We start from the raw sequence: 25865 nt of genomic DNA on the forward strand, positions 1-25865 counted from the left end.
TGGGGAGTGATGGAGAGGGAGGGAGTTACGGAGTGGGAGTGAGGGAGTGGGAGGGGAGTTACGTGGGGAGTGATGCAGTGGAGGGAGTTACGTGGGGAGTGATGGAGAGGGAGGGAGTTACGTGGGGAGTGATGGACTGGGAGGGGAGTTACGTGGGGAGTGATGGAGAGGGAGGGAGTTACGTGGGGAGTGAGGGAGGTGGAGTGAGGGAGTGGGAGGGAGTTACGTGGGGAGTGAGGGAGTGGGAGGGAGTTACGTGGGGAGTAATGGAGAGGGAGGGAGTTACGTGGGGAGTGATGGAGAGGGAGGGGGTTACGTGGGGAGTGATGGAGAGGGGAGGGAGTTACATGGGGAGTAATGGAGAGGGAGGGAATTACGTGGGGCGTGATGGAGTAGGAGGGAGTTACGTGGGGAGTGATGGAGAGGGAGGGAGTTACGTGGGGAGTAATGGAGTGGGGAGGGAGTTACGTGGGGAGTAATGGAGAGGGAGGGAGTTACGTGGGGAGTAATGGAGAAGGAGGGAGTTACGTGGGGAGTATGGAGAGGGAGGGAGTTACGTGGGGAGTGACGGGAGTGGGAGGGAGTTACGTGGGGAGTGATGGAGTGGGAGGGAGTTACGTGGGGAGTGATGGAGAGGGAGGGAGTTACATGGGGGAGTGATGGAGTGGGAGGGAGTTACGTGGGGAGTGATGGAGAGGGAGGGAGTTACGTGGGGAGTGAGGGGAGTGAGGGAGTGGGAGGGAGTTACGTGGGGAGTGATGGAGAGGGAGGGAGATACGTGGGGAGTGATGGAGTGGGAGGGAGTTACGTGGGGAGTGATGGAGAGGGAGGGGAGTTACGTGGGGAGTGAGGGAGTGGGAGGGAGTTACGTGGGGAGTGATGCAGTGGGAGGGAGTTACGTGGGGAGTGATGGAGTGGGAGGGAGTTACGTGGGGAGTAATGGAGAGGGAGGGAGTTACATGGGGAGTGATGGAGAGGGAGGGAGTTACATGGGGAGTGATGGAGAGGGAGGGAGTTACGTGGGGAGTAATGGAGAGGGAGGAGTTACGTGGGGAGTGATGGAGTGGGAGGGAGTTACGTGGGGAGTAATGGAGAGGGAGGGAGTTACATGGGGAGTGATGGAGAGGGAGGGAGTTACGTGGGGAGTGATGGAGTGAGAGGGAGTTACGTGGGGAGTGTTGGAGAGGGAGGGAGTTACATGGAGAGTGATGGAGAGGGAGGGAGTTACATGGGGAGTAATGGAGAGGGAGGGAGTTACGTGGCGAGTGATGGAGAGGGAGGGAGTTACGTGGGGAGTGAGGGAGTGGGAGGGAGTAACGTGGGGAGTGATGGAGTGGGAGGGAGTTACATGGGGAGTGATGGAGAGGGAGGGAGTTACGTGGGGAGTGAGGGAGTGGGAGGGAGTTACGTGGGGAGTGATGGAGAGGGAGGGAGTTACATGGGGAGTAATGGAGAGGGAGGGAGTTACGTGGGGCGTGATGGAGTAGGAGGGAGTTACGTGGGGAGTGATGGAGAGGGAGGGAGTTACGTGGGGAGTAATGGAGTGGGAGGGAGTTACGTGGGGAGTAATGGAGAGGGAGGGAGTTACGTGGGGAGTAATGGAGAAGGAGGGAGTTACGTGGGGAGTAATGGAGAGGGAGGGAGTTACGTGGGGAGTGACGGGAGTGGGAGGGAGTTACGTGGGGAGTGATGGAGTGGGAGGGAGTTACGTGGGGAGTGATGGAGAGGGAGGGAGTTACATGGGGAGTGATGGAGTGGGAGGAGTTACGTGGGGAGTGATGGAGAGGGAGGGAGTTACGTGGGGAGTGAGGGAGTGGGAGGGAGTTACGTGGGAGTGATGGAGAGGGAGGGAGATACGTGGGGAGTGATGGAGTGGGAGGGAGTTACGTGGGGAGTGATGGAGAGGGAGGGAGTTACGTGGGGAGTGAGGGAGTGGGAGGGAGTTACGTGGGGAGTGATGCAGTGGGAGGGAGTTACGTGGGGAGTGATGGAGTGGGAGGGAGTTACGTGGGGAGTAATGGAGAGGAGGGAGTTACATGGGGAGTGATGGAGAGGGAGGGAGTTACATGGGGAGTGATGGAGAGGGAGGGAGTTACGTGGGGAGTAATGGAGAGGGAGGGAGTTACGTGGGGAGTGATGGAGTGGGAGGGAGTTACGTGGGGGAGTAATGGAGAGGGAGGGAGTTACATGGGGAGTGATGGAGAGGGAGGAGTTACGTGGGGAGTGATGGAGTGAGAGGGAGTTACGTGGGGAGTGTTGGAGAGGGAGGGAGTTACATGGAGAGTGATGGAGAGGGAGGGAGTTACATGGGGAGTAATGGAGAGGGAGGGAGTTACGTGGCGAGTGATGGAGAGGGAGGGAGTTACGTGGGGAGTGAGGGAGTGGGAGGGAGTAACGTGGGAGTGATGGAGTGGGAGGGAGTTACATGGGGAGTGATGGAGAGGGAGGGAGTTACGTGGGGAGTGAGGGAGTGGGAGGGAGTTACGTGGGGAGTAATGGAGAGGGAGGGAGTTACGTGGAGAGTGATGGAGAGGGAAGGGAGTTACGTGGGGAGTGATGGAGAGGGAGGGAGTTACGTGGGGAGTGAGGGAGTGGGAGGGAGTTACGTGGGGAGTGATGGAGTGGGAAGGGAGTTACATGGAGAGTGATGGAGAGGGAGGGAGTTACGTGGGGAGTGAGGGAGTGGGAGCGAGTTACGTGGGGAGTGAGGGAGTGTGAGGGAGTTACGTGGGGAGTGGGAGGGAGTTACGCGGGGAGTGATGGAGTGGGAGGGAGTTACGTGGGGAGTGACGGAGAGGGAGGGAGTTATGTGGAGAGTGTTGGAGTGAGAGGGAGTTACGTGGGGAGTGATGGAGTGAGAGGGAGTTACGTGGGGAGTGAGGGAGAGGGAGGGAGTTACGTGGGGTTTAATGGAGTGGGAGGGAGTTACGTGGGGAGTGATGGAGAGGGAGGGAGTTACGTGGGGAGTGATGGAGTGAGAGGGAGTTACGTGGGGAGTGAGGGAGTGGGAGGGAGTTACGTGGGGAGTAATGGAGAGGGAGGGAGTTACGTGGGGAGTGATGGAGAGGGAGGGGGTTACGTGGGGAGTGACGGAGAGGGAGGGAGTTACATGGGGAGTAATGGAGAGGGAGGGAGTAACGTGGGGAGTGATGGAGTGGGAGGGAGTTACGTGGGGAGTGATGGAGAGGGAGGGAGTTACGTGGGGAGTAATGGAGAGGGAGGGTGTTACGTGGGGAGTGATGGAGTGAGAGGGAGTTACGTGGGGAGTGATGGAGAGGGAGGGAGTTACGTGGGGAGTGATGGAGAGGGAGGGAGTTACGTGGGGAGTAATGGAGAGGGAGGGAGTTACGTGGGGAGTGATTGAGTGAGAGGGAGTTACGTGGGGAGTGATGGAGTGGGAGGGAGTTACGTGGGGAGTGATGGAGTGAGATGGAGTTACGTGGGGAGTGAGGGAGTGAGAGGGAGTTACGTGGGGAGTGAGGGAGAGGGAGGGAGTTACGTGGGGTGTAATGGAGTGGGAGGGAGTTACGTGGGGAGTGATGGAGTGGGAGGGAGTTACGTGGGGAGTAATGGAGAGGGAGGGAGTTACATGGGGAGTAATGGAGAGGGAGGGAGTTACGTGGGGAGTGATGGAGTGGGAGTGAGGTACGTGGGGAGTAATGGAGAGGGAGGGAGTTACGTGGGGAGTAATGGAGAGGGAGGGTGTTACGTGGGGAGTAATTGAGTGGGAGGGAGTTACGTGGGGAGTAATGGAGAGGGAGGGAGTTACATGGGGAGTGATGGAGTGGGAGGGAGTTTCGTGGGGAGTAATGGAGTGGGAGGGAGTTACGTGGGGGAGTAATGGAGAGGGAGGGAGTTACGTGGGGAGTAATGGAGAACGGAGGGAGTTACGTGGGGAGTAATGGAGAGGGAGGGAGTTACGTGGGGAGTGACGGAGTGGGAGGGAGTTACGTGGGGAGTGATGGAGTGGGAGGGAGTTACGTGGGGAGTGATGGAGAGGGAGGGAGTTACATGGGGAGTGATGGAGTGGGAGGGAGTTACGTGGGGAGTGATGGAGAGGGAGGGAGTTACGTGGGGAGTGAGGGAGTGGGAGGGAGTTACGTGGGGAGTGATGGAGAGGGAGGGAGTTACGTGGGGAGTGATGGACTGGGAGGGAGTTACGTGGGGAGTGATGGAGAGGGAGGGAGTTACGTGGGGAGTGAGGGAGTGGGAGTGAGGGAGTGGGAGGGAGTTACGTGGGGAGTGATGCAGTGGGAGGGAGTTACGTGGGGAGTGATGGAGTGGGAGGGAGTTACGTGGGGAGTAATGGAGAGGGAGGGAGTTACATGGGGAGTGATGGAGAGGGAGGGAGTTACGTGGGGAGTGATGGAGAGGGAGGGAGTTACGTGGGGAGTAATGGAGAGGGAGGGAGTTACGTGGGGAGTGATGGAGTGGGAGGGAGTTACGTGGGGAGTAATGGAGAGGGAGGGAGTTACATGGGGAGTGATGGAGAGGGAGGGAGTTACGTGGGGAGTGATGGAGTGAGAGGGAGTTACGTGGGGAGTGTTGGAGAGGGAGGGAGTTACATGGAGAGTGATGGAGAGGGAGGGAGTTACATGGGGAGTAATGGAGAGGGAGGGGAGTTACGTGGGGAGCGATGGAGAGGGAGGGAGTTACGTGGGGAGTGAGGGAGTGGGAGGGAGTAACGTGGGGAGTGATGGTGTGGGAGGGAGTTACATGGGGAGTGATGGAGAGGGGAGGGAGTTACGTGGGGAGTGAGGGAGTGGGAGGGAGTTACGTGGGGAGTAATGGAGAGGGAGGGAGTTACGTGGAGAGTGATGGAGAGGGAAGGGAGTTACGTGGGGAGTGATGGAGTGGGAAGGGAGTTACATGGAGAGTGATGGAGAGGGAGGGAGTTACGTGGGGAGTGAGGGAGTGGGAGGGAGTTACGTGGGGAGTGAGGGAGTGTGAGGGAGTTACGTGGGGAGTGGGAGGGAGTTACGTGGGGAGTGATGGAGTGGGGAGGGAGTTATGTGGGGAGTGACGGAGAGGGAGGGAGTTATGTGGAGAGTGATCGAGTGAGAGGGAGTTACGTGGGGAGTGATGGAGTGAGAGGGAGTTACGTGGGGAGTGAGGGAGAGGGAGGGAGTTACGTGGGGTTTAATGGAGTGGGAGGGAGTTACGTGGGGAGTGATGGAGAGGGAGGAGTTACGTGGGGAGTGATGGAGTGAGAGGGAGTTACGTGGGGAGTGAGGGAGTGGGAGGGAGTTACGTGGGGAGTAATGGAGAGGGAGGGAGTTACGTGGGGAGTGATGGAGAGGGAGGGGGTTACGTGGGGAGTGATGGAGAGGGAGGGAGTTACATGGGGAGTAATGGAGAGGGAGGGAGTTACGTGGGGCGTGATGGAGTAGGAGGGAGTTACGTGGGGAGTGATGGAGAGGGAGGGAGTTACGTGGGGAGTAATGGAGAGGGAGGGTGTTACGTGGGGAGTGATGGAGTGAGAGGGAGTTACGTGGGGAGTGATGGAGAGGGAGGGAGTTACGTGGGGAGTGAATGAGAGGGAGGGAGTTACGTGGGAGTAATGGAGAGGGAGGGAGTTACGTGGGGAGTGATTGAGTGAGAGGGAGTTACGTGGGGAGTAATGGAGAGGGAGGGAGTTACATGGGGAGTGATGGAGAGGGAGGGAGCTACGTGGGGAGTGATGGAGTGAGAGGGAGTTACGTGGGAGTGATGGAGAGGGAGGGAGTTACGTGGGAGTAATGGAGTGAGAGGGAGTTACGTGGGGAGAGATGGAGAGGGAGGGAGTTACGTGGGGAGTGATGGAGAGGGAGGGAGTTACGTGGGGAGTGATGGAGAGGGAGGGAGTTCCGTTGGGAGTAATGGAGAGGGAGGGAGTTACGTGGGGAGTAATGGAGAGGGAGGGAGTTACGTGGGGAGTAATGGAGAGGGAAGGGAGTTAAGTGGAGAGTGATGGAGTGAGAGGGAGTTACGTGGGGAGTGATGGAGTGAGAGGGATTTACGTGGGGAGTGAGGGAGAGGGAGGGAGTTACGTGGGTTTAATGGAGTGGGAGGGAGTTACGTGGGGAGTGATGGAGAGGGAGGGAGTTACGTGGGGAGTGATGGAGTGAGAGGGAGTTACGTGGGGAGTGAGGGAGTGGGAGGAGTTACGTGGGGAGTAATGGAGAGGGAGGGAGTTACGTGGGGAGTGATGGAGAGGGAGGGAGTTACGTGGGAGTGATGGAGAGGGAGGGAGTTACGTGGGGAGTAATGGAGAGGGAGGGAGTTACGTGGGGAGTGATGGAGTGGGAGGGAGTTACGTGGGGAGTGATGGAGAGGGAGGGAGTTACGTGGGGAGTAATGGAGAGGGAGGGTGTTACGTGGGGAGTGATGGAGTGAGAGGGAGTTACGTGGGGAGTGATGGAGAGGCAGGGAGTTACGTGGGTAGTGATGGAGAGGGAGGGAGTTACGTGGGGAGTAATGGAGAGGGAGGGAGTTACGTGGGGAGTGATGGAGTGGGAGGGGAGTTACGTGGGGAGTAATGGAGAGGGAGGGAGTTACATGGGGAGTGAAGGAGAGGGAGGGAGTTACGTGGGGAGTGATGGAGTGAGAGGGAGTTACGTGGGGAGTGATGGAGAGGGAGGGAGTTACGTGGGGAGTAATGGAGTGGGAGGGAGTTACGTGGGGAGTGATGGAGAGGGAGGGAGATACGTGGGGAGTGATGGAGAGGGAGGGAGTTACGTGGGGAGTGATGGAGTGAGAGGGAGTTACGTGGGGAGTGATGGAGAGGGAGGGAGTTATGTGGGGAGTGATGGAGAGGGAGGGAGTTACGTGGGGAGTGATGGAGAGGGAGGGAGTTCCGTTGGGAGTAATGGAGAGGGAGGGAGTTACGTGGGGAGTAATGGAGAGGGAGGGAGTTACGTGGGGAGTGAGGGAGTGGGAGGGAGTTATGTGGGGAGTGATGGAGAGGGAAGGGAGTTACGTGGGGTAAGGGAGTGGGAGGGAGTTACGTGGAGAGTGATGGAGAGGGAAGGGAGTTACGTGGGGAGTAATGGAGAGGGAGGGAGTTACGTGGGGAGTGATGGAGTGGGAGGGAGTTACGTGGGGAGTAATGGAGAGGGAGGGGGTTACGTGGGGCGTAATGGAGAGGGAGGGAGTTACGTGGGGAGTGATGGAGTGGGAGGGAGTTACGTGGGGAGTGATGGAGTGGGAGGGAGTTATGTGGGGAGTGATGGAGTGGGAGGGAGTTACGTGGGGAGTGATGGAGTGGGAGGGAGTTACGTGGGGAGTGATGGAGTGAGAGGGAGTTACGTGGGGAGTAATGGAGAGGGAGGGAGTTACGTGGGGAGTGATGGAGTGGGAGGGAGTTACGTGGGGAGTAATGGAGAGGGAGGGAGTTACGTGGGGAGTGATGGAGAGGGAGGGAGTTACATGGGGAGTGATGGAGAGGGAGGGAGTTACATGGGGAGTAATGGAGAGGGAGGGAGTTACGTGGGGAGTGACGGAGAGGGAGGGAGTTACGTGGGGAGTGATGGAGAGGGAGGGAGTTACATGGGGAGTGATGGAGTTGGAGGGAGTTACGTGGGGAGTGACGGAGAGGGAGGGAGTTACGTGGGGAGTGAGGGAGTGGGGGAGTTACGTGGGGAGTGAGGGACTGGGAGGGAGTTACGTGGGGAGTGATGGAGAGGGAGGGAGTTACGTGGGGAGTGATGGACTGGGAGGGAGTTACGTGGGGAGTGATGGAGAGGGAGGGAGTTACGTGGGGAGTGAGGGAGTGGGTGTGAGGGAGTGGGAGGGAGTTACGTGGGGAGTGATGCAGTGGGAGGGAGTTACGTGGGGAGTGATGGAGTGGGAGGGAGTTACGTGGGGAGTAATGGAGAGGGAGGGAGTTACATGGGGAGTGATGGAGAGGGAGGGAGTTACGTGGGGAGTGATGGAGAGGGAGGGAGTTACGTGGGGAGTAATGGAGAGGGAGGGAGTTACGTGGGGAGTGATGGAGTGGGAGGGAGTTACGTGGGGAGTAATGGAGAGGGAGGGAGTTACATGGGGAGTGATGGAGAGGGAGGGAGTTACGTGGGGAGTGATGGAGTGAGAGGGAGTTACGTGGGGAGTGTTGGAGAGGGAGGGAGTTACATGGAGAGTGATGGAGAGGGAGGGAGTTACATGGGGAGTAATGGAGAGGGAGGGAGTTACGTGGGGAGCGATGGAGAGGGAGGGAGTTACGTGGGGAGTGAGGGAGTGGGAGGGAGTAACGTGGGGAGTGATGGTGTGGGAGGGAGTTACATGGGGAGTGATGGAGAGGGAGGGAGTTACGTGGGGAGTGAGGGAGTGGGAGGGAGTTACGTGGGGAGTAATGGAGAGGGAGGGAGTTACGTGGAGAGTGATGGAGAGGGAAGGGAGTTACGTGGGGAGTGAGGGAGTGGGAGGGAGTTACGTGGGGAGTAATGGAGAGGGAGGGAGTTACGTGGAGAGTGATGGAGAGGGAAGGGAGTTACGTGGGGAGTGATGGAGTGAGAGGGAGTTACGTGGGGAGTGAGGGAGTGGGAGGGAGTTACGTGGGGAGTAATGGAGAGGGAGGGAGTTACGTGGGGAGTGATGGAGAGGGAGGGGGTTACGTGGGGAGTGATGGAGAGGGAGGGAGTTACATGGGGAGTAATGGAGAGGGAGGGAGTTACGTGGGGCGTGATGGAGTAGGAGGGAGTTACGTGGGGAGTGATGGAGAGGGAGGGAGTTACGTGGGGAGTAATGGAGAGGGAGGGTGTTACGTGGGGAGTGATGGAGTGAGAGGGAGTTACGTGGGGAGTGATGGAGAGGGAGGGAGTTACGTGGGGAGTGAATGAGAGGGAGGGAGTTACGTGGGGAGTAATGGAGAGGGAGGGAGTTACGTGGGGAGTGATTGAGTGAGAGGGAGTTACGTGGGGAGTAATGGAGAGGGAGGGAGTTACATGGGGAGTGATGGAGAGGGAGGGAGCTACGTGGGGAGTGATGGAGTGAGAGGGAGTTACGTGGGGAGTGGTGGAGAGGGAGGGAGTTACGTGGGGAGTAATGGAGTGAGAGGGAGTTACGTGGGGAGAGATGGAGAGGGAGGGAGTTACGTGGGGAGTGATTGAGAGGGAGGGAGTTACGTGGGGAGTGATGGAGAGGGAGGGAGTTCCGTTGGGAGTAATGGAGAGGGAGGGAGTTACGTGGGGAGTAATGGAGAGGGAGGGAGTTACGTGGGGAGTAATGGAGAGGGAAGGGAGTTAAGTGGAGAGTGATGGAGTGAGAGGGAGTTACGTGGGGAGTGATGGAGTGAGAGGGATTTACGTGGGGAGTGAGGGAGAGGGAGGGAGTTACGTGGGGTTTAATGGAGTGGGAGGGAGTTACGTGGGGAGTGATGGAGAGGGAGGGAGTTACGTGGGGAGTGATGGAGTGAGAGGGAGTTACGTGGGGAGTGAGGGAGTGGGAGGGAGTTACGTGGGGAGTAATGGAGAGGGAGGGAGTTACGTGGGGAGTGATGGAGAGGGAGGGAGTTACGTGGGGAGTGATGGAGAGGGAGGGAGTTACGTGGGGAGTAATGGAGAGGGAGGGAGTTACGTGGGGAGTGATGGAGTGGGAGGGAGTTACGTGGGGAGTGATGGAGAGGGAGGGAGTTACGTGGGGAGTAATGGAGAGGGAGGGTGTTACGTGGGGAGTGATGGAGTGAGAGGGAGTTACGTGGGGAGTGATGGAGAGGCAGGGAGTTACGTGGGTAGTGATGGAGAGGGAGGGAGTTACGTGGGGAGTAATGGAGAGGGAGGGAGTTACGTGGGGAGTGATTGAGTGAGAGGGAGTTACGTGGGGAGTAATGGAGAGGGAGGGAGTTACATGGGGAGTGATGGAGAGGGAGGGAGTTACGTGGGGAGTGATGGAGTGAGAGGGAGTTACGTGGGGAGTGATGGAGAGGGAGGGAGTTACGTGGGGAGTAATGGAGTGGGAGGGAGTTGCGTGGGGAGTGATGGAGAGGGAGGGAGATACGTGGGGAGTGATGGAGAGGGAGGGAGTTACGTGGGGAGTGATGGAGTGAGAGGGAGTTACGTGGGGAGTGATGGAGAGGGAGGGAGTTATGTGGGGAGTGATGGAGAGGGAGGGAGTTACGTGGGGAGTGATGGAGAGGGAGGGAGTTCCGTTGGGAGTAATGGAGAGGGAGGGAGTTACGTGGGGAGTAATGGAGAGGGAGGGAGTTACGTGGGGAGTAAGGGAGTGGGAGGGAGTTATGTGGGGAGTGATGGAGAGGGAAGGGAGTTACGTGGGGTAAGGGAGTGGGAGGGAGTTACGTGGAGAGTGATGGAGAGGGAAGGGAGTTACATGGGGAGTAATGGAGAGGGAGGGAGTTACGTGGGGAGTGATGGAGTGGGAGGGAGTTACGTGGGGAGTAATGGAGAGGGAGGGGGTTACGTGGGGCGTAATGGAGAGGGAGGGAGTTACGTGGGGAGTGATGGAGTGGGAGGGAGTTACGTGGGGAGTGATGGAGTGGGAGGGAGTTATGTGGGGAGTGATGGAGTGGGAGGGAGTTACGTGGGGAGTGATGGAGTGGGAGGGAGTTACGTGGGGAGTTACGTGGGGAGTGATGGAGTGAGAGGGAGTTACGTGGGGAGTAATGGAGAGGGAGGGAGTTACGTGGGGAGTGATGGAGTGGGACGGAGTTACGTGGGGAGTATGGAGAGGGAGGGAGTTACGTGGGGAGTGATGGAGAGGGAGGGAGTTACATGGGAGTGATGGAGGGAGGGAGTTACATGGGGAGTTAATGGAGAGGGAGGGTGAGTTACGTGGGGAGTGACGGAGAGGGAGGGAGTTACGTGGGGAGTGATGGAGAGGGAGGGAGTTACGTGGGAGTGATGGAGTTGGAGGGAGTTACGTGGGGAGTGACGGAGAGGAGGGAGTTACGTGGGGAGTGAGGGAGTGGGGGAGTTACGTGGGAGTGAGGACGGGAGGGAGTTACGTGGGGAGTGATGGAGAGGGAGGGAGTTACGTGGGGAGTGATGGACTGGGAGGGAGTTACGTGGGGAGTGATGGAGAGGGAGGGAGTTACGTGGGGAGTGAGGGAGTGGGAGTGAGGGAGTGGGAGGGAGTTACGTGGGGAGTGATGCAGTGGGAGGGAGTTACGTGGGGAGTGATGGAGTGGGAGGGAGTTACTGGGGAGTACTGGAGAGGGAGGAGTTACATGGGAGTGATGAGAGGGAGGGAGTTACGTGGGGAGTGATGGAGAGGGGAGGGAGTTACGTGGGGAGTAATGGAGAGGGAGGAGTTACGTGGGGAGTGATGGAGTGGGAGGGAGTTACTTGGGGAGTAATGGAGAGGGAGGGAGTTACATGGGGAGTGATGGAGGGAGGGAGTTACGTGGGGAGTGATGGAGTGAGAGGGAGTTACGTGGGGAGTGTTGGAGAGGGAGGGAGTTACATGGAGAGTGATGGAGAGGGAGGGAGTTACATGGGGAGTAATGGAGAGGGAGGGAGTTACGTGGGGAGCGATGGAGAGGGAGGGAGTTACGTGGGGAGTGAGGGAGTGGGAGGGAGTAACGTGGGGAGTGATGGTGTGGGAGGGAGTTACATGGGGAGTGATGGAGAGGGAGGGAGTTACGTGGGGAGTGAGGGAGTGGGAGGGAGTTACGTGGGGAGTAATGGAGAGGGAGGGAGTTACGTGGAGAGTGATGGAGAGGGAAGGGAGTTACGTGGGGAGTGATGGAGTGGGAAGGGAGTTACATGGAGAGTGATGGAGAGGGAGGGAGTTACGTGGGGAGTGAGGGAGTGGGAGGGAGTTACGTGGGGAGTGAGGGAGTGTGAGGGAGTTACGTGGGGAGTGGGAGGGAGTTACGTGGGGAGTGATGGAGTGGGAGGGAGTTATGTGGGGAGTGACGGAGAGGGAGGGAGTTATGTGGAGAGTGATGGAGTGAGAGGGAGTTACGTGGGGAGTGATGGAGTGAGAGGGAGTTACGTAGGGAGTGAGGGAGAGGGAGGGAGTTACGTGGGGTTTAATGGAGTGGGAGGGAGTTACGTGGGGAGTGATGGAGAGGGAGGGAGTTACGTGGGGAGTGATGGAGTGAGAGGGAGTTACGTGGGGAGTGAGGGAGTGGGAGGGAGTTACGTGGGGAGTAATGGAGAGGGAGGGAGTTACGTGGGGAGTGATGGAGAGGGAGGGGGTTACGTGGGGAGTGATGGAGAGGGAGGGAGTTACATGGGGAGTAATGGAGAGGGAGGGAGTTACGTGGGGCGTGATGGAGTAGGAGGGAGTTACGTGGGGAGTGATGGAGAGGGAGGGAGTTACGTGGGGAGTAATGGAGAGGGTGGGTGTTACGTGGGGAGTGATGGAGTGAGAGGGAGTTACGTGGGGAGTGATGGAGAGGGAGGGAGTTACGTGGGGAGTGAATGAGAGGGAGGGAGTTACGTGGGGAGTAATGGAGAGGGAGGGAGTTACGTGGGGAGTGATGGAGTGAGAGGGAGTTACGTGGGGAGTGATGGAGAGGCAGGGAGTTACGTGGGTAGTGATGGAGAGGGAGGGAGTTACGTGGGGAGTAATGGAGAGGGAGGGAGTTACGTGGGGAGTGATTGAGTGAGAGGGAGTTACGTGGGGAGTAATGGAGAGGGAGGGAGTTACATGGGGAGTGATGGAGAGGGAGGGAGTTACGTGGGGAGTGATGGAGTGAGAGGGAGTTACGTGGGGAGTGATGGAGAGGGAGGGAGATACGTGGGGAGTGATGGAGTGAGAGGGAGTTACGTGGGGAGTGATGGAGAGGGAGGGAGTTATGTGGGGAGTGATGGAGAGGGAGGGAGTTACGTGGGGAGTGATGGAGAGGGAGGGAGTTCCGTTGGGAGTAATGGAGAGGGAGGGAGTTACGTGGGGAGTAATGGAGAGGGAGGGAGTTACGTGGGGAGTGAGGGAGTGGGAGGGAGTTATGTGGGGAGTGATGGAGAGGGAAGGGAGTTACGTGGGGTAAGGGAGTGGGAGGGAGTTACGTGGAGAGTGATGGAGAGGGAAGGGAGTTACGTGGGGAGTAATGGAGAGGGAGGGAGTTACGTGGGGAGTGATGGAGTGGGAGGGAGTTACGTGGGGAGTAATGGAGAGGGAGGGGGTTACGTGGGGCGTAATGGAGAGGGAGGGAGTTACGTGGGGAGTGATGGAGTGGGAGGGAGTTACGTGGGGAGTGATGGAGTGGGAGGGAGTTATGTGGGGAGTGATGGAGTGGGAGGGAGTTACGTGGGGAGTGATGGAGTGGGAGGGAGTTACGTGGGGAGTGATGGAGTGAGAGGGAGTTACGTGGGGAGTAATGGAGAGGGAGGGAGTTACGTGGGGAGTGATGGAGTGGGAGGGAGTTACGTGGGGAGTAATGGAGAGGGAGGGAGTTACGTGGGGAGTGATGGAGAGGGAGGGAGTTACATGGGGAGTGATGGAGAGGGAGGGAGTTACATGGGGAGTAATGGAGAGGGAGGGAGTTACGTGGGGAGTGACGGAGAGGGAGGGAGTTACGTGGGGAGTGATGGAGAGGGAGGGAGTTACGTGGGGAGTGATGGAGTTGGAGGGAGTTACGTGGGGAGTGACGGAGAGGGAGGGAGTTACGTGGGGAGTGAGGGAGTGGGGGAGTTACGTGGGGAGTGAGGGACTGGGAGGGAGTTACGTGGGGAGTGGGAGGGAGTTACGTGGGGAGTGATGGAGTGGGAGGGAGTTACGTGGGGAGTGACGGAGAGGGAGGGAGTTACGTGCGGAGTGAGGGAGTGCGAGGGAGTAAGGTGGGGAGTGATGGAGAGGGAGGGAGTTATGTGGGGAGTGGGAGGGAGTTACGTGGGGAGTGATGGAGAGGGAGGGAGTTACGTGGGGAGTAATGGAGAGGGAGGGAGTTACGTGGGGAGTGATGGAGTGAGAGGGAGTTACGTGGGGAGTGATGGAGAGGCAGGGAGTTACGTGGGTAGTGATGGAGAGGGAGGGAGTTACGTGGGGAGTAATGGAGAGGGAGGGAGTTACGTGGGGAGTGATTGAGTGAGAGGGAGTTACGTGGGGAGTAATGGAGAGGGAGGGAGTTACATGGGGAGTGATGGAGAGGGAGGGAGTTACGTGGGGAGTGATGGAGTGAGAGGGAGTTACGTGGGGAGTGATGGAGAGGGAGGGAGTTACGTGGGGAGTAATGGAGTGGGAGGGAGTTACGTGGGGAGTGATGGAGAGGGAGGGAGATACGTGGGGAGTGATGGAGAGGGAGGGAGTTACGTGGGGAGTGATGGAGTGAGAGGGAGTTACGTGGGGAGTGATGGAGAGGGAGGGAGTTATGTGGGGAGTGATGGAGAGGGAGGGAGTTACGTGGGGAGTGATGGAGAGGGAGGGAGTTCCGTTGGGAGTAATGGAGAGGGAGGGAGTTACGTGGGGAGTAATGGAGAGGGAGGGAGTTACGTGGGGAGTGAGGGAGTGGGAGGGAGTTATGTGGGGAGTGATGGAGAGGGAAGGGAGTTACGTGGGGTAAGGGAGTGGGAGGGAGTTACGTGGAGAGTGATGGAGAGGGAAGGGAGTTACGTGGGGAGTAATGGAGAGGGAGGGAGTTACGTGGGGAGTGATGGAGTGGGAGGGAGTTACGTGGGGAGTAATGGAGAGGGAGGGGGTTACGTGGGGCGTAATGGAGAGGGAGGGAGTTACGTGGGGAGTGATGGAGTGGGAGGGAGTTACGTGGGGAGTGATGGAGTGGGAGGGAGTTATGTGGGGAGTGATGGAGTGGGAGGGAGTTACGTGGGGAGTGATGGAGTGGGAGGGAGTTACGTGGGGAGTGATGGAGTGAGAGGGAGTTACGTGGGGAGTAATGGAGAGGGAGGGAGTTACGTGGGGAGTGATGGAGTGGGAGGGAGTTACGTGGGGAGTAATGGAGAGGGAGGGAGTTACGTGGGGAGTGATGGAGAGGGAGGGAGTTACATGGGGAGTGATGGAGAGGGAGGGAGTTACATGGGGAGTAATGGAGAGGGAGGGAGTTACGTGGGGAGTGACGGAGAGGGAGGGAGTTACGTGGGGAGTGATGGAGAGGGAGGGAGTTACGTGGGGAGTGATGGAGTTGGAGGGAGTTACGTGGGGAGTGACGGAGAGGGAGGGAGTTACGTGGGGAGTGAGGGAGTGGGGGAGTTACGTGGGGAGTGAGGGAGTGGGTGGGAGTTACGTGGGGAGTGGGAGGGAGTTACGTGGGGAGTGATGGAGTGGGAGGGAGTTACGTGGGGAGTGACGGAGAGGGAGGGAGTTACGTGCGGAGTGAGGGAGTGCGAGGGAGTAAGGTGGGGAGTGATGGAGAGGGAGGGAGTTATGTGGGGAGTGGGAGGGAGTTACGTGGGGAGTGATGGAGTGGGAGGGAGTTACGTGGGGAGTGAGGGAGTGCGAGGGAGTAAGGTGGGGAGTGATGGAGTGGGAGGGAGTTACGTGTGATCTCTTATACCTTTATAGACAGCAGTCTCACTCCCAGTGTAAGGACATTCCCGCCGTCCGCTCTCGGAGCCCCCACCGAACCAGGTGAACAGCTCGACGAGGGACAAACCACGACCTTCACTGAGCAGGAGCCGAGCGAAGGTAATTCTAGCCGTTCAGGCGCGACGTCTAGAAACGCGCCAAGCCGCCTTCTCGTTACAAGAGGGTTTTCCTTCACCTCAGAAAAAACATGCCCTCCATTGGCCGGCCGAATAGCACCCCACCTCCCCCCCGACCCCCCGATGGATGTCCAGCAAGACGCTAAATAACCGCGAGTCCGCAGGGATCGGTCTTGGACCCCAGCTATTCCCAATATATATTAATGATTTAGACAAGGGAACTAGATGTAATATCTCCAAGTTTGCAGACGACACAAAGCTGGGTGGGCGTGTGTGCTGTGAGGAGGATGCCGTGAAACTCCAGGATGATTTGGACAGGTTGGGTGATTGGGAAGAAACATGGCAGATGCAGTATAATGTGGATAAATGCGAGGTTATCCACCTTGGTGTCAAAAACAGGAAGGCAGATTATTATCTGAATGGCAATAGATTGGGAGAAGGGGAAGTGCAACGAGACCTGGGTGTCCTTGTGCACCAATCGCTGAAGGTAAGCATGCAGGTGCAGCAGGCGGTTAAGAAGGCAAATGGTATGTTGGCCTTCATAGCGAGAGGGTTCGAGTACAGGAGCAAGGATGTCTTGCTGCAGTTGTACAGGGCCTTGGTGAGACCACACCTTCAGTATTGTGTGCAGTTTTGGTCGCCTTATCTGAGGAAGGATGTTCTTGCCATGGAAGGAGTGCAGCGAAGATTCACCAGGCTGATACCTGGGATGGCAGGAATGACGTATGAGGAGAGATTGGGTCGATTGGGCTTGTACTCGCTGGAGTTTAGAAGAGTGAGAGGAGATCTCATCGAAACTTATAAAATTCTAACAGGACTGGACAGACTAGATGCAGGAAGGATGTTCCCGATGGTCGGGGAGTCCAGAACCAGGGGTCACAGTCTAAGGATAAGGGGTAAGCCATTTAGGACAGAAATGAGGAGGAATTTCTTCACCCAGAGAGTGGTGAACCTGTGGAATTCTCTACCACAGAAGGCAGTGAAGGCCAATTCATTAAATATATTCAAGAAGGATTTGGATATATTTCTTAAGGCTCAAGGGATATGGGGAGAAGGCAGGGACAGGGTACTGAATTTGGATGATCAGCCATGATCTCATTGAATGGCGGAACAGGCTCGAGGGGCCGAATGGCCTACTCCTGCTCCTATCTCCTATGTTTCTATGTTTCTATGAGTCCTTTCTGGTTCGGCAGGTTGTCTCCGTCTGGCTGGTGGGCCGAGCAACTGCTCCGGGAGACTGGAGATTTACCACGACAGATCTTGGGGAACCGTCTGCGACGACCTCTGGGACATTCGGGAGGTACGGGTCGCCTGTCGGCAGCTGGAATGCGGGGAGCCCGTGCTCGCGGTCAACTCGTCCGCTTTTGGCATCGGGAGGGGGATAATCTGGCTGGAAGACCTGAACTGCGCAGGAAACGAGAAATCCCTGAGCGACTGCAAGCCCCGCATATGGAACAAGGGCAACTGCTCGCACAAGGAGGATGCTGGAGTCATCTGTTCAAGTAAGGAGGTGTTGCGGGCACATGATCTGCGGCTCTCAGCCGTGGCTCAGTGGGTTTGGCGTGCTCCCTCTCTCTCGCCTCGGAGTCGCAAGGTCGTGGGTTCGAGCCCCCACTCCAGAGACTCGAGCACCGTAATCCAGGCTGACACTCCCCATTGACAGTGCTGAGGGAGCGCCGCACTGTCGGAGGGGCAGAACTGAGGGAGAGCAGCACTGTCGGAGGGGCAGTACTGAGGGAGCGCCGCACTGTCGGAGGGGCAGTACTGAGGGAGCGCCGCACTGTCGGAGGGCCAGTACTGAGGGAGCGCCGCACTGTCGAAGGGGCAGTACAGAGGGTGTGCTGCACTGTTGGAGGGGCAGTACTGAGGGAGTGCTGCACTGTTGGAGGGGCAGTACTGAGGGAGAGCAGCACTGTCGGAGGGGCAGCACTGAGGGAGTGCTGCGCTGTTGGAGGGGCAGAACTGAGGGAGCGCCGCACTGTCGGAGGGGCAGTACTGAGGGAGCGCCGCACTGTCGGAGGGGCAGTACTGAGGGAGCGGTGCACTGTCGGAGGGTCAGTACTGAGGGAGCGCCACACTGTCGGAGGGGCAGTACTGAGGGAGCGCCGCACTGTTGGAGGGGCAGTACAGAGGGAGCGCCGCACTGTCGGAGGGGCAGTACTGAGGGAGCGCCGCACTGTCGGAGGGGCAGCACTGAGAGAGCGCCGCACTGTCGGAGGGGCAGTACTGAGGGAGCGCCGCACTGTCGGAGGGGCAGTACTGAGGGAGCGCCGCACTGTCGGAGGGGCAGTACTGAGGGAGCGCCGCACTGTCGGAGGGGCAGTACTGAGGGAGCGCCGCACTGTCGGAGGGGCAGTACTGAGGGAGCGCCGCACTGTCAGAGGGGCTGTACTGAGGGAGCGCTGCACTGTCGGAGGGGCAGTGCTGAGGGAACACCGCACTGTCGGAGGGGCAGTACTGAGGGAGCGCCGCACAGTCAGAGAGGCAGTACTGAGGGAGCGCCGCACTGTCGGAGGGGCAGCACTGAGAGAGCGCCGCACTGTCGGAGGGGCAGTACTGAGGGAGCGCCGCACTGTCGGAGGGGCAGTACTGAGGGAGCGCCGCACTGTCGGAGGGGCAGTACTGAGGGAGCGCCGCACTGTCGGAGGGGCAGTACTGAGGGAGCGCCGCACTGTCGGAGGGGCAGTGCTGAGGGAGCGCCGCACTGTCGGAGGGGCAGTACTGAGGGAGCGCCGCACTGTCGGAGGGGCAGTACTGAGGGAGCGCCGCACTGTCGGAGGGGCAGTACTGAGGGAGCGCCGCACTGTCGGAGGGGCAGTGCTGAGGGAGCGCCGCACTGTCGGAGGGGCAGTACTGAGGGAGCGCCGCACTGTCGGAGGGGCAGTACTGAGCGAGCGCCGCACTGTCGGAGGGGCGGTACTGAGGGAGCGCCGCACTGTCGGAAGGGGAGTACTGAGGGAGCACCGCACTGTCGGAGGGGCAGTACTGAGCGAGCGCCGCACTGTCGGAGGGGCGGTACTGAGGGAGCGCCGCACTGTCGGATGTGCCGTCTTTCGGATGAGGCTTTAAACCGAGGCCCCGTCTGCTCTCTCAGGTGGATGTAAAAGATCCCATGGCCACTATTTGGACGAAGAGCAGGGGGAGTTCTCCCCGGTGTCCTGGGGCCAATATTTATCCCTCAAACAACATCTCTAAAACAGATGATCAGGTCGTTATCAGACTGCTGTTTGTGGGAGCTTGCTGTGCGCAAAGTGGCTACCGCGTTTCCTACATTACAACAGAGATCACACTTCAAAAAAAGTCATTCATTGGCTGTGAAGCGCTTTGTGACGTCCTGAGGTGGGGAAAGGCGCTGGAGAAATGTGAGTTTGGTCGTTCTCTTTCCGGAGTAGCCAGTCCTGTTGTCGGATTGAGAATCCAACACTTGGCTCAGTGTGTGAGCAGGTTAATCCTGCATTGTGGGGCAGTACTCAGAAAGTGGTCACGGAGATGCTGTGGAGGAGACTGACCAGAATGGTCCCAGGGATGAGGGACTTCAGTGATGTGGAGAGACTGGAGAAGCTGGGGTTGTTCTCCTTAGAGCAGAGAAGGTTAAGGGGAGATTGACCAGAATGGTCCCAGGGATGAGGGACTTCAGTGATGTGGAGAGACTGGAGAAGCTGGGGTTGTTCTCCTTAGAGCAGAGAAGGTTAAGGAGCAGATTGACCAGAATGGTCCCAGGGATGAGGGACTTCAGTGATGTGGAGAGACTGGAGAAGCTGGGATTGTTCTCCTTCGAGCAGAGAAGGTTAAGGGGAGATTGACCAGAATGGTCCCAGGGATGAGGGACTTCAGTGATGTGGAGAGACTGGAGAAGCTGGGGTTGTTCTCCTTAGAGCAGAGAAGGTTAAGGGGAGATTGACCAGAATGGTCCCAGGGATGCGGGACTTCAGTGATGTGGATAGACTGGAGAAGCTGGGGTTGTTCTCCTTAGAGCAGAGAAGGTTAAGGGGAGATTGACCAGAATGGTCCCAGGGATGAGGGACTTCAGTGATATGGAGAGACTGGAGAAGCTGGGGTTGTTCTCCTTAGAGCAGAGAAGGTTAAGGGGAGATTGACCAGAATGGTCCCAGGGATGGGGGACTTCAGTGATGTGGAGAGACTGGAGAAGCTGGGGTTGTTCTCCTTAGAGCAGAGAAGGTTAAGGGGAGATTGACCAGAATGGTCCCAGGGATGAGGGACTTCAGTGATGTGGAGAGACTGGAGAAGCTGGGATTGTTCTCCTTGGAGCAGAGAAGGTTAAGGGGAGATTGACCAGAATGGTCCCAGGGATGAGGGACTTCAGTGATGTGGAGAGACTGGAGAAGCTGGGGTTGTTCTCCTTAGAGCAGAGAAGGTTAAGGGGGAGATTGACCAGAATGGTCCCAGGGATGAGGGACTTCAGTGATGTGGAGAGACTGGAGAAGCTGGGGTTGTTCTCCTTAGAGCAGAGAAGGTTAAGGGGAGATTGACCAGAATGGTTCCAGGGATGAGGGACTTCAGTGATGTGGAGAGACTAGAGAAGCTGGGGTCGTTCTCCTTAGAGCAGAGAAGGTTAAGGGGAGATTGACCAGAATGGTTCCAGGGATGAGGGACTTCAGTGATGTGGAGAGACTGGAGAAGCTGGGGTTGTTCTCCTTAGAGCAGAGAAGGTTAAGGAGCAGATTGACCAGAATGGACCCAGGGATGAGGGAGTTCAGTGATGTGGAGAGACTGGAGAAGCTGGGGTTTTTCTCCTTAGAGCAGAGAAGGTTAAGTGGAGATTTAATAGAGGTGTTCAAAATCATGAGGGGTTTTGATGGAGTAAATAAAGCGAAACTTTTTCCAGTGGCAGGAGGGTCGGTAACCAGAGGACACAGATTGAAGATAATCGGTAAAAGAACCAGAGGGGGAGATGAGGAGAATTGTTTTTACGCAGCGAGTTGTTGTGATCTGGAACGCGCTGCCTGAAAGCAGATTCAATAGTAACTTTCAAAAGGGGGAATTGGAGAAATACTTGAAGGGGAAAAATTCACAGGGCTGTGGGGAAAGAGCAGGGGGGAGTGGGACTAATTGGAGAGCTCGTTCAAAGAGCCGGCACAGGCACGATGGGCCGAATGGCCTTCTTCTGTGTGCTGTGTGATTCTTGTACTTAATGTTCAGTCAAAAAATACTTTCTTTTTCAGAAGCTGACTTGAAAGTGCTGGATGATAATTTCAACAAATGCACAGGGAAATACTATCGGGATCCAGGCGATGACTATTGCATAGGTATGTTGTCGCTTACCCACCTTAATTAAGCTCTGCATCATGTTAAATATGTAAGTTGTCTTTACTCCCTCTTTACTCTGTATCTAACCCCGTGCTGTACCTGCCCTGGGAGTGTTTGATGGGACAGTGTAGAGGGAGCTTTACTCTGTATCTTACCCGTGATGTACCTGCCCAGGGAGTGTTTGATGGGACAGTGTAGAGGGAGCTTTACTCTGTATCTAACATGTGCTGTACCTGCCCTGGGAGTGTTTGATGGGACAGTGTAGAGGGAGCTTTACTCTGTATCTAACCTGTGCTGTACCTGCCCTGGGAGTGTTTGATGGGACAGTGTAGAGGGAGCTTTACTCTGTATCTAACTCGTGCTGTACCTGCCCTGGGAGTGTTTGATGGGGACAGTGTAGAGGGAGCTTTACGCTGTATCTAACCCGTGCTGTATCAGCCCTGGGAGTGTTTGATGGGACAGTGTAGAGGGAGCTTTACTCTGTATCTAACCCGTGCTGTACCTGACCTGGGTGTATTTGATGGGACAGTGTAGAGGGAGTTTTACTCTGTATCTAACCCCGTGCTGTACCTGCCCTGGGAGTGTTTGATGGGATCGTGTAGAGGGAGCTTTACCCTGTATCTAACCCGTGCTGTACCTGCCCTGGGAGTGTTTGATGGGACAGTGTAGAGGGAGCTTTACTCTGTATCTAACCCGTGCTGTACCTGCCCTGGGAGTGTTTGATGGGACAGTGTAGAGGGAGCTTTACTCTTTATCTAACCCGTGCTGTACCTGCCCTGGGAGTGTTTGATGGGACAGTGCAGAGGGAGCTTTACTCTGTATCTAACCCGTGCTGTACCTGCCCTGGGAGTGTTTGATGGGACAGTGTAGAGGGAGCTTTACTCTGTATCTAACCCATGCTGTTCCTGCCCTGGGAGTGTTTGATGGGACAGTGCAGAGGGAGCTTTACTCTGTATCTAACCCGTGCTGTACCTGCCCTGGGAGTGTTTGATGGGACAGTGTAGAGGGAGCTTTAGTCTGTATCTAAACCGTGCTGTACCTGCCTTGTTAGTGTTTGATGGGACAGTGTAGAGGGTGCTTTACTCTGTATCTAACCAGGGCTGTACCTGCCCTGGGAGAGTTTGATGGGACAGTGTAGAGGGAGCTTTGCTCTGTATCTAACTTGTGCTGTACCTGCCCCAGGAGTGTTTGATGGGACAGTGTAGAGAGAGCTTTTCTCTGTATCTAACCTGTGCTGTACCTGCCCTGGGAGTGTGTGATGGGACAGTGTAGAGGGAGCTTTACTCTGTATCTAACCCCGTGCTGTACCTGCCCTGAGAGTGTTTGATGGGACAGTGTAGAGGGAGTTTTACTCTGTATCTAACCAGGGCTGTACCTGTCCTGGGAGTGTTTGATGGGACAGTGTAGAGGGAGCTTTGCTCTGTATCTAACCCATGCTGTACCTGCCCTGGGAGTGTTGGATGGGGACAGTGTAGAGGGAGCTTTACTCTGTATCTAACCAGGGCTGTACCTGTCCTGGGAGTGTTTGATGGGACAGTGTAGAGGGAGCTTTGCTCTGTATCTAACTTGTGCTGTACCTGCCCCGGGAGTGTTTGATGGGACAGTGTAGAGAGAGCTTTTCTCTGTATCTAACCTGTGCTGTACCTGCCCTGGGAGTGTTTGATGGGACAGTGTAGAGGGAGCTTTACTCTGTATCTAACCCCGTGCTGTACCTGCCCTGAGAGTGTTTGATGGGACAGTGTAGAGGGAGCTTTACTCTGTATCTAACCCGTGCTGTACCTGCCCTGGGAGTGTTTGATGGGACAGTGTAGAGGGAGCTTTACTCTGTATCTAACCCGTGCCGTACCTGCCTTGGGAGTGTTTGATGGGACAGTGTAGAGGGAGCTTTACTCTGTATCTAACCCGTGCTGTACCTGCCCTGGGAGTGTTTGATGGGACAGTGTAGAGGGAGCTTTACTCTGTATCTAACCCGTGCCGTACCTGCCCTGGGAGTGTTTGATGGGACAGTGTAGAGGGAGCTTTACTCTGTATCTAACCTGTGCTGTACCTGCCCTGGGAGTGTTCGATGGGACAGTGTAGAGGGAGCTTTACTCTGTATCTAACCCTGTGCTGTACATGCCCTGGGAGTGTTTGATGGGACAGTGTAGAGGGAGCTTTACTCTGTATCTAACCCGTGCTGTACCTGCCCTGGGAGTGTTTGATGGGACAGTGTAGAGGGAGCTTTACTCTGTATCTAACCTGTGCTGTACCTGCCCTGGGAGTGTTCGATGGGACAGTGTAGAGGGAGCTTTACTCTGTATCTAACCCGTGCTGTACCTGCCCTGGGAGTGTTTGATGGGACAGAGTAGAGGGAGCTTTACTCTGTATCTAACCTGTGCTGTACCTGCCCTGGGAGTGTTTGATGGGACAGTGTAGAGGGAGCTTTACTCTGTATCTAACCCGTGCTGTACCTGCCCTGGGAGTGTTTGATGGGACAGTGTAGAGGGAGCTTTACTCTGTATCTAACCCGTGCTGTACCTGCCCTGAGAGTGTTTGATGGGACAGTGTAGAGGGAGCTTTACTCTGTATCTAACCTGTGCTGTACCTGCCCTGGGAGTGTTTGATGGGACAGAGTAGAGGGAGCTTTACTCTGTATCTAACCCGTGCTGTACCTGCCCTGAGAGTGTTTGATGGGACACTGTAGAGTGAGCTTTACTCTGTATCTAACCCGTGCTGTACCTGCCCTGGGAGTGTTTGATGGGAGACTGTAGAGGGAGCTTTACTCTGTATCTAACCCGTGCTGTACCTGCCCTGGGAGTGTTTGATGGGACAGTGTAGAGGGAGCTTTACTCTGTATCTAACCCGTGCAGTACCTGGCCTGGGAGTGTTTGATGGGGACAGTGTAGAGGGAGCTTTACTCTGTATCTAACCCGTGCTGTACCTGCCCTGGGAGTGTTTGATGGGACAGTGTAGAGGGAGCTTTACTCTGTATCTAACCCGTGCAGTACCTGCCCTGGGAGTGTTTGATGGGGACAGTGTAGAGGGAGCTTTACTCTGTATCTAACCCGTGCTGTACCTGCCCTGGGAGTGTTTGATGGGACAGTGTAGAGGGAGCTTTACTCTGTATCTAACCCGTGCTGTACCTGCCCTGGGAGTGTTTGATGGGACAGTGTAGAGGGAGCTTTACTCTGTATCTAACCCGTTCTGTACCTGCCCTGGGAGTGTTTGATGGGACAGTGTAGAGGGAGCTTTACTCTGTACCTAACCCGTGCTGTACCTGCCCTGGGAGTGTTTGATGGGACAGTGTAGAGGGAGCTTTACTCTGTATCTAACCCGTGCTGTACCTGCCCAGGAGTGTTTGATGGGACAGTGTAGAGGGAGCTTTACTCTGTACCTAACCCGTGCTGTACCTGCCCTGGGAGTGTTTGATGGGACAGTGTAGAGGGAGCTTTACTCTGTATCTAACCCGTGCTGTACCTGCCCTGGGAGTGTTTGATGGGACAGTGTAGAGGGAGCTTTACTCTGTATCTAACCCGTGCTGTACCTGCCCTGGGAGTGTTTGACGGGACAGTGTAGAGGGAGCTTTACTCTGTATCTAACCCGTGCTGTACCTGCCCTGGGAGTGTTTGATGGGACTGTGTAGAGGGAGCTTTACTCTGTATCTAACCCTGTGCTGTACCTGCCCTGGGAGTGTTTGATGGGACAGTGTAGAGGGAGCTTTACTCTGTATCTAACCCTGTGCTGTACCTGCCCTGGGAGTGTTTGATGGGACAGTGTAGAGGGAGCTTTACTCTGTATCTAACCCCGTGTCCTGGTGAGTGTTGTTGGGGACAGTGCTGACAAATTGAGACTGAAAGCCGTGCTTCTTCTCCTCCGCCCAGATCCGGAGGACCTGCGCTTGGCGGACGGGGCCGACCGCTGCCGCGGCCGTGTGGAGATCAAGTACAACGGCAGCTGGGGGAGCGTCTGCGACGACAGCTGGGACCTGCGCGATGCCCAGGTGGTCTGCCGCCAGCTTCGGTGCGGAGCCGCCCTCAGCTTCTCCGGCGAGGCGGGTCCCCAGCCCCCGGGCGAGCCCTCCAGCGCCATCTGGCTGGACGAGGTGGAGTGCCGCGGCGGGGAGACGGTGCTGTGGGGGTGCCGCTCCTCCGACTGGGCGGAACATGACTGCCTCCACAAGGAGGACGCAGGAGTGGTTTGCGAATGTATGCACCCTTGGGGAAAGGGGGATTCCTCCCTGTTCGTTGGCGCCCCCTTGAGCTTCAGCAGTTGGGGACTGACATTACGTGGGGTGAGGGAGGGAGGGAGTTACGTGGGGTGAGGGAGGGAGGGAGTTACGCGGGGTGAGGGAGGGAGGGAGTTACGCGGGGTGAGGGGGGGAGGGAGTTACGCGGGGTGAGGGGGGGAGGGAGTTACGTGGGGTGAGGGAGGGAGGGAGTTACGTGGGGTGAGGGGGGAGGGAGTTACGTGGGGTGAGGGAGGGAGGGAGTTACGTGGGGTGAGGGGGGGAGGGAGTTACGCGGGGTGAGGGGGGAGGGAGTTACGTGGGGTGAGGGGGGAGGGAGTTACGCGGGGTGAGGGAGGGAGGGAGTTACGTGGGGTGAGGGAGGGAGGGAGTTACGCGGGGTGAGGGAGGGAGGGAGTTACGTGGGGTGAGGGAGGGAGGGAGTTACGCGGGGTGAGGGGGGAGGGAGTTACGCGGGGTGAGGGGGGGAGGGAGTTACGTGGGGTGAGGGGGGGAGGGAGTTACGCGGGGTGAGGGGGGAGGGAGTTACGTGGGGTGAGGGAGGGAGGGAGTTACGCGGGGTGAGGGGGGGAGGGAGTTACGCGGGGTGAGGGGGGGAGGGAGTTACGTGGGGTGAGGGGGGGAGGGAGTTACGCGGGGTGAGGGGGGAGGGAGTTACGTGGGGTGAGGGAGGGAGGGAGTTACGCGGGGTGAGGGGGGGAGGGAGTTACGCGGGGTGAGGGGGGGAGGGAGTTACGTGGGGTGAGGGAGGGAGGGAGTTACGTGGGGTGAGGGAGGGAGGGAGTTACGTGGGGTGAGGGAGGGAGGGAGTTACGCGGGGTGAGGGAGGGAGGGAG

At 57.3% G+C, this 25865-nt stretch overlaps 1 protein-coding gene across 1 annotated transcript in view; it reads left to right on the plus strand.

The window, feature by feature from the left end:
• Positions 1-12208: 12208 nt before the first annotated feature.
• LOC147085196 (scavenger receptor cysteine-rich domain-containing group B protein-like) overlaps positions 12209-25865 on the plus strand; it is a 177928-nt gene continuing 164271 nt past the window's right edge. Inside the window, exons 1-5 of the mRNA XM_085979184.1 lie at positions 12209-12213; positions 15401-15519; positions 16730-17038; positions 20720-20803; positions 24665-25074. Coding sequence (XP_085835310.1) covers positions 12209-12213; positions 15401-15519; positions 16730-17038; positions 20720-20803; positions 24665-25074 — 927 coding nt within the window. The remainder of the gene's footprint in view (positions 12214-15400; positions 15520-16729; positions 17039-20719; positions 20804-24664; positions 25075-25865) is intronic.

This window comes from Somniosus microcephalus, unplaced genomic scaffold (assembly GCF_052327205.1).
Source record: "Somniosus microcephalus isolate GS21.2 unplaced genomic scaffold, FLI_Smic_1.0 unresolved_chr8, whole genome shotgun sequence".
In the NCBI taxonomy this organism is placed as follows: Eukaryota; Metazoa; Chordata; class Chondrichthyes; order Squaliformes; family Somniosidae; genus Somniosus; species Somniosus microcephalus.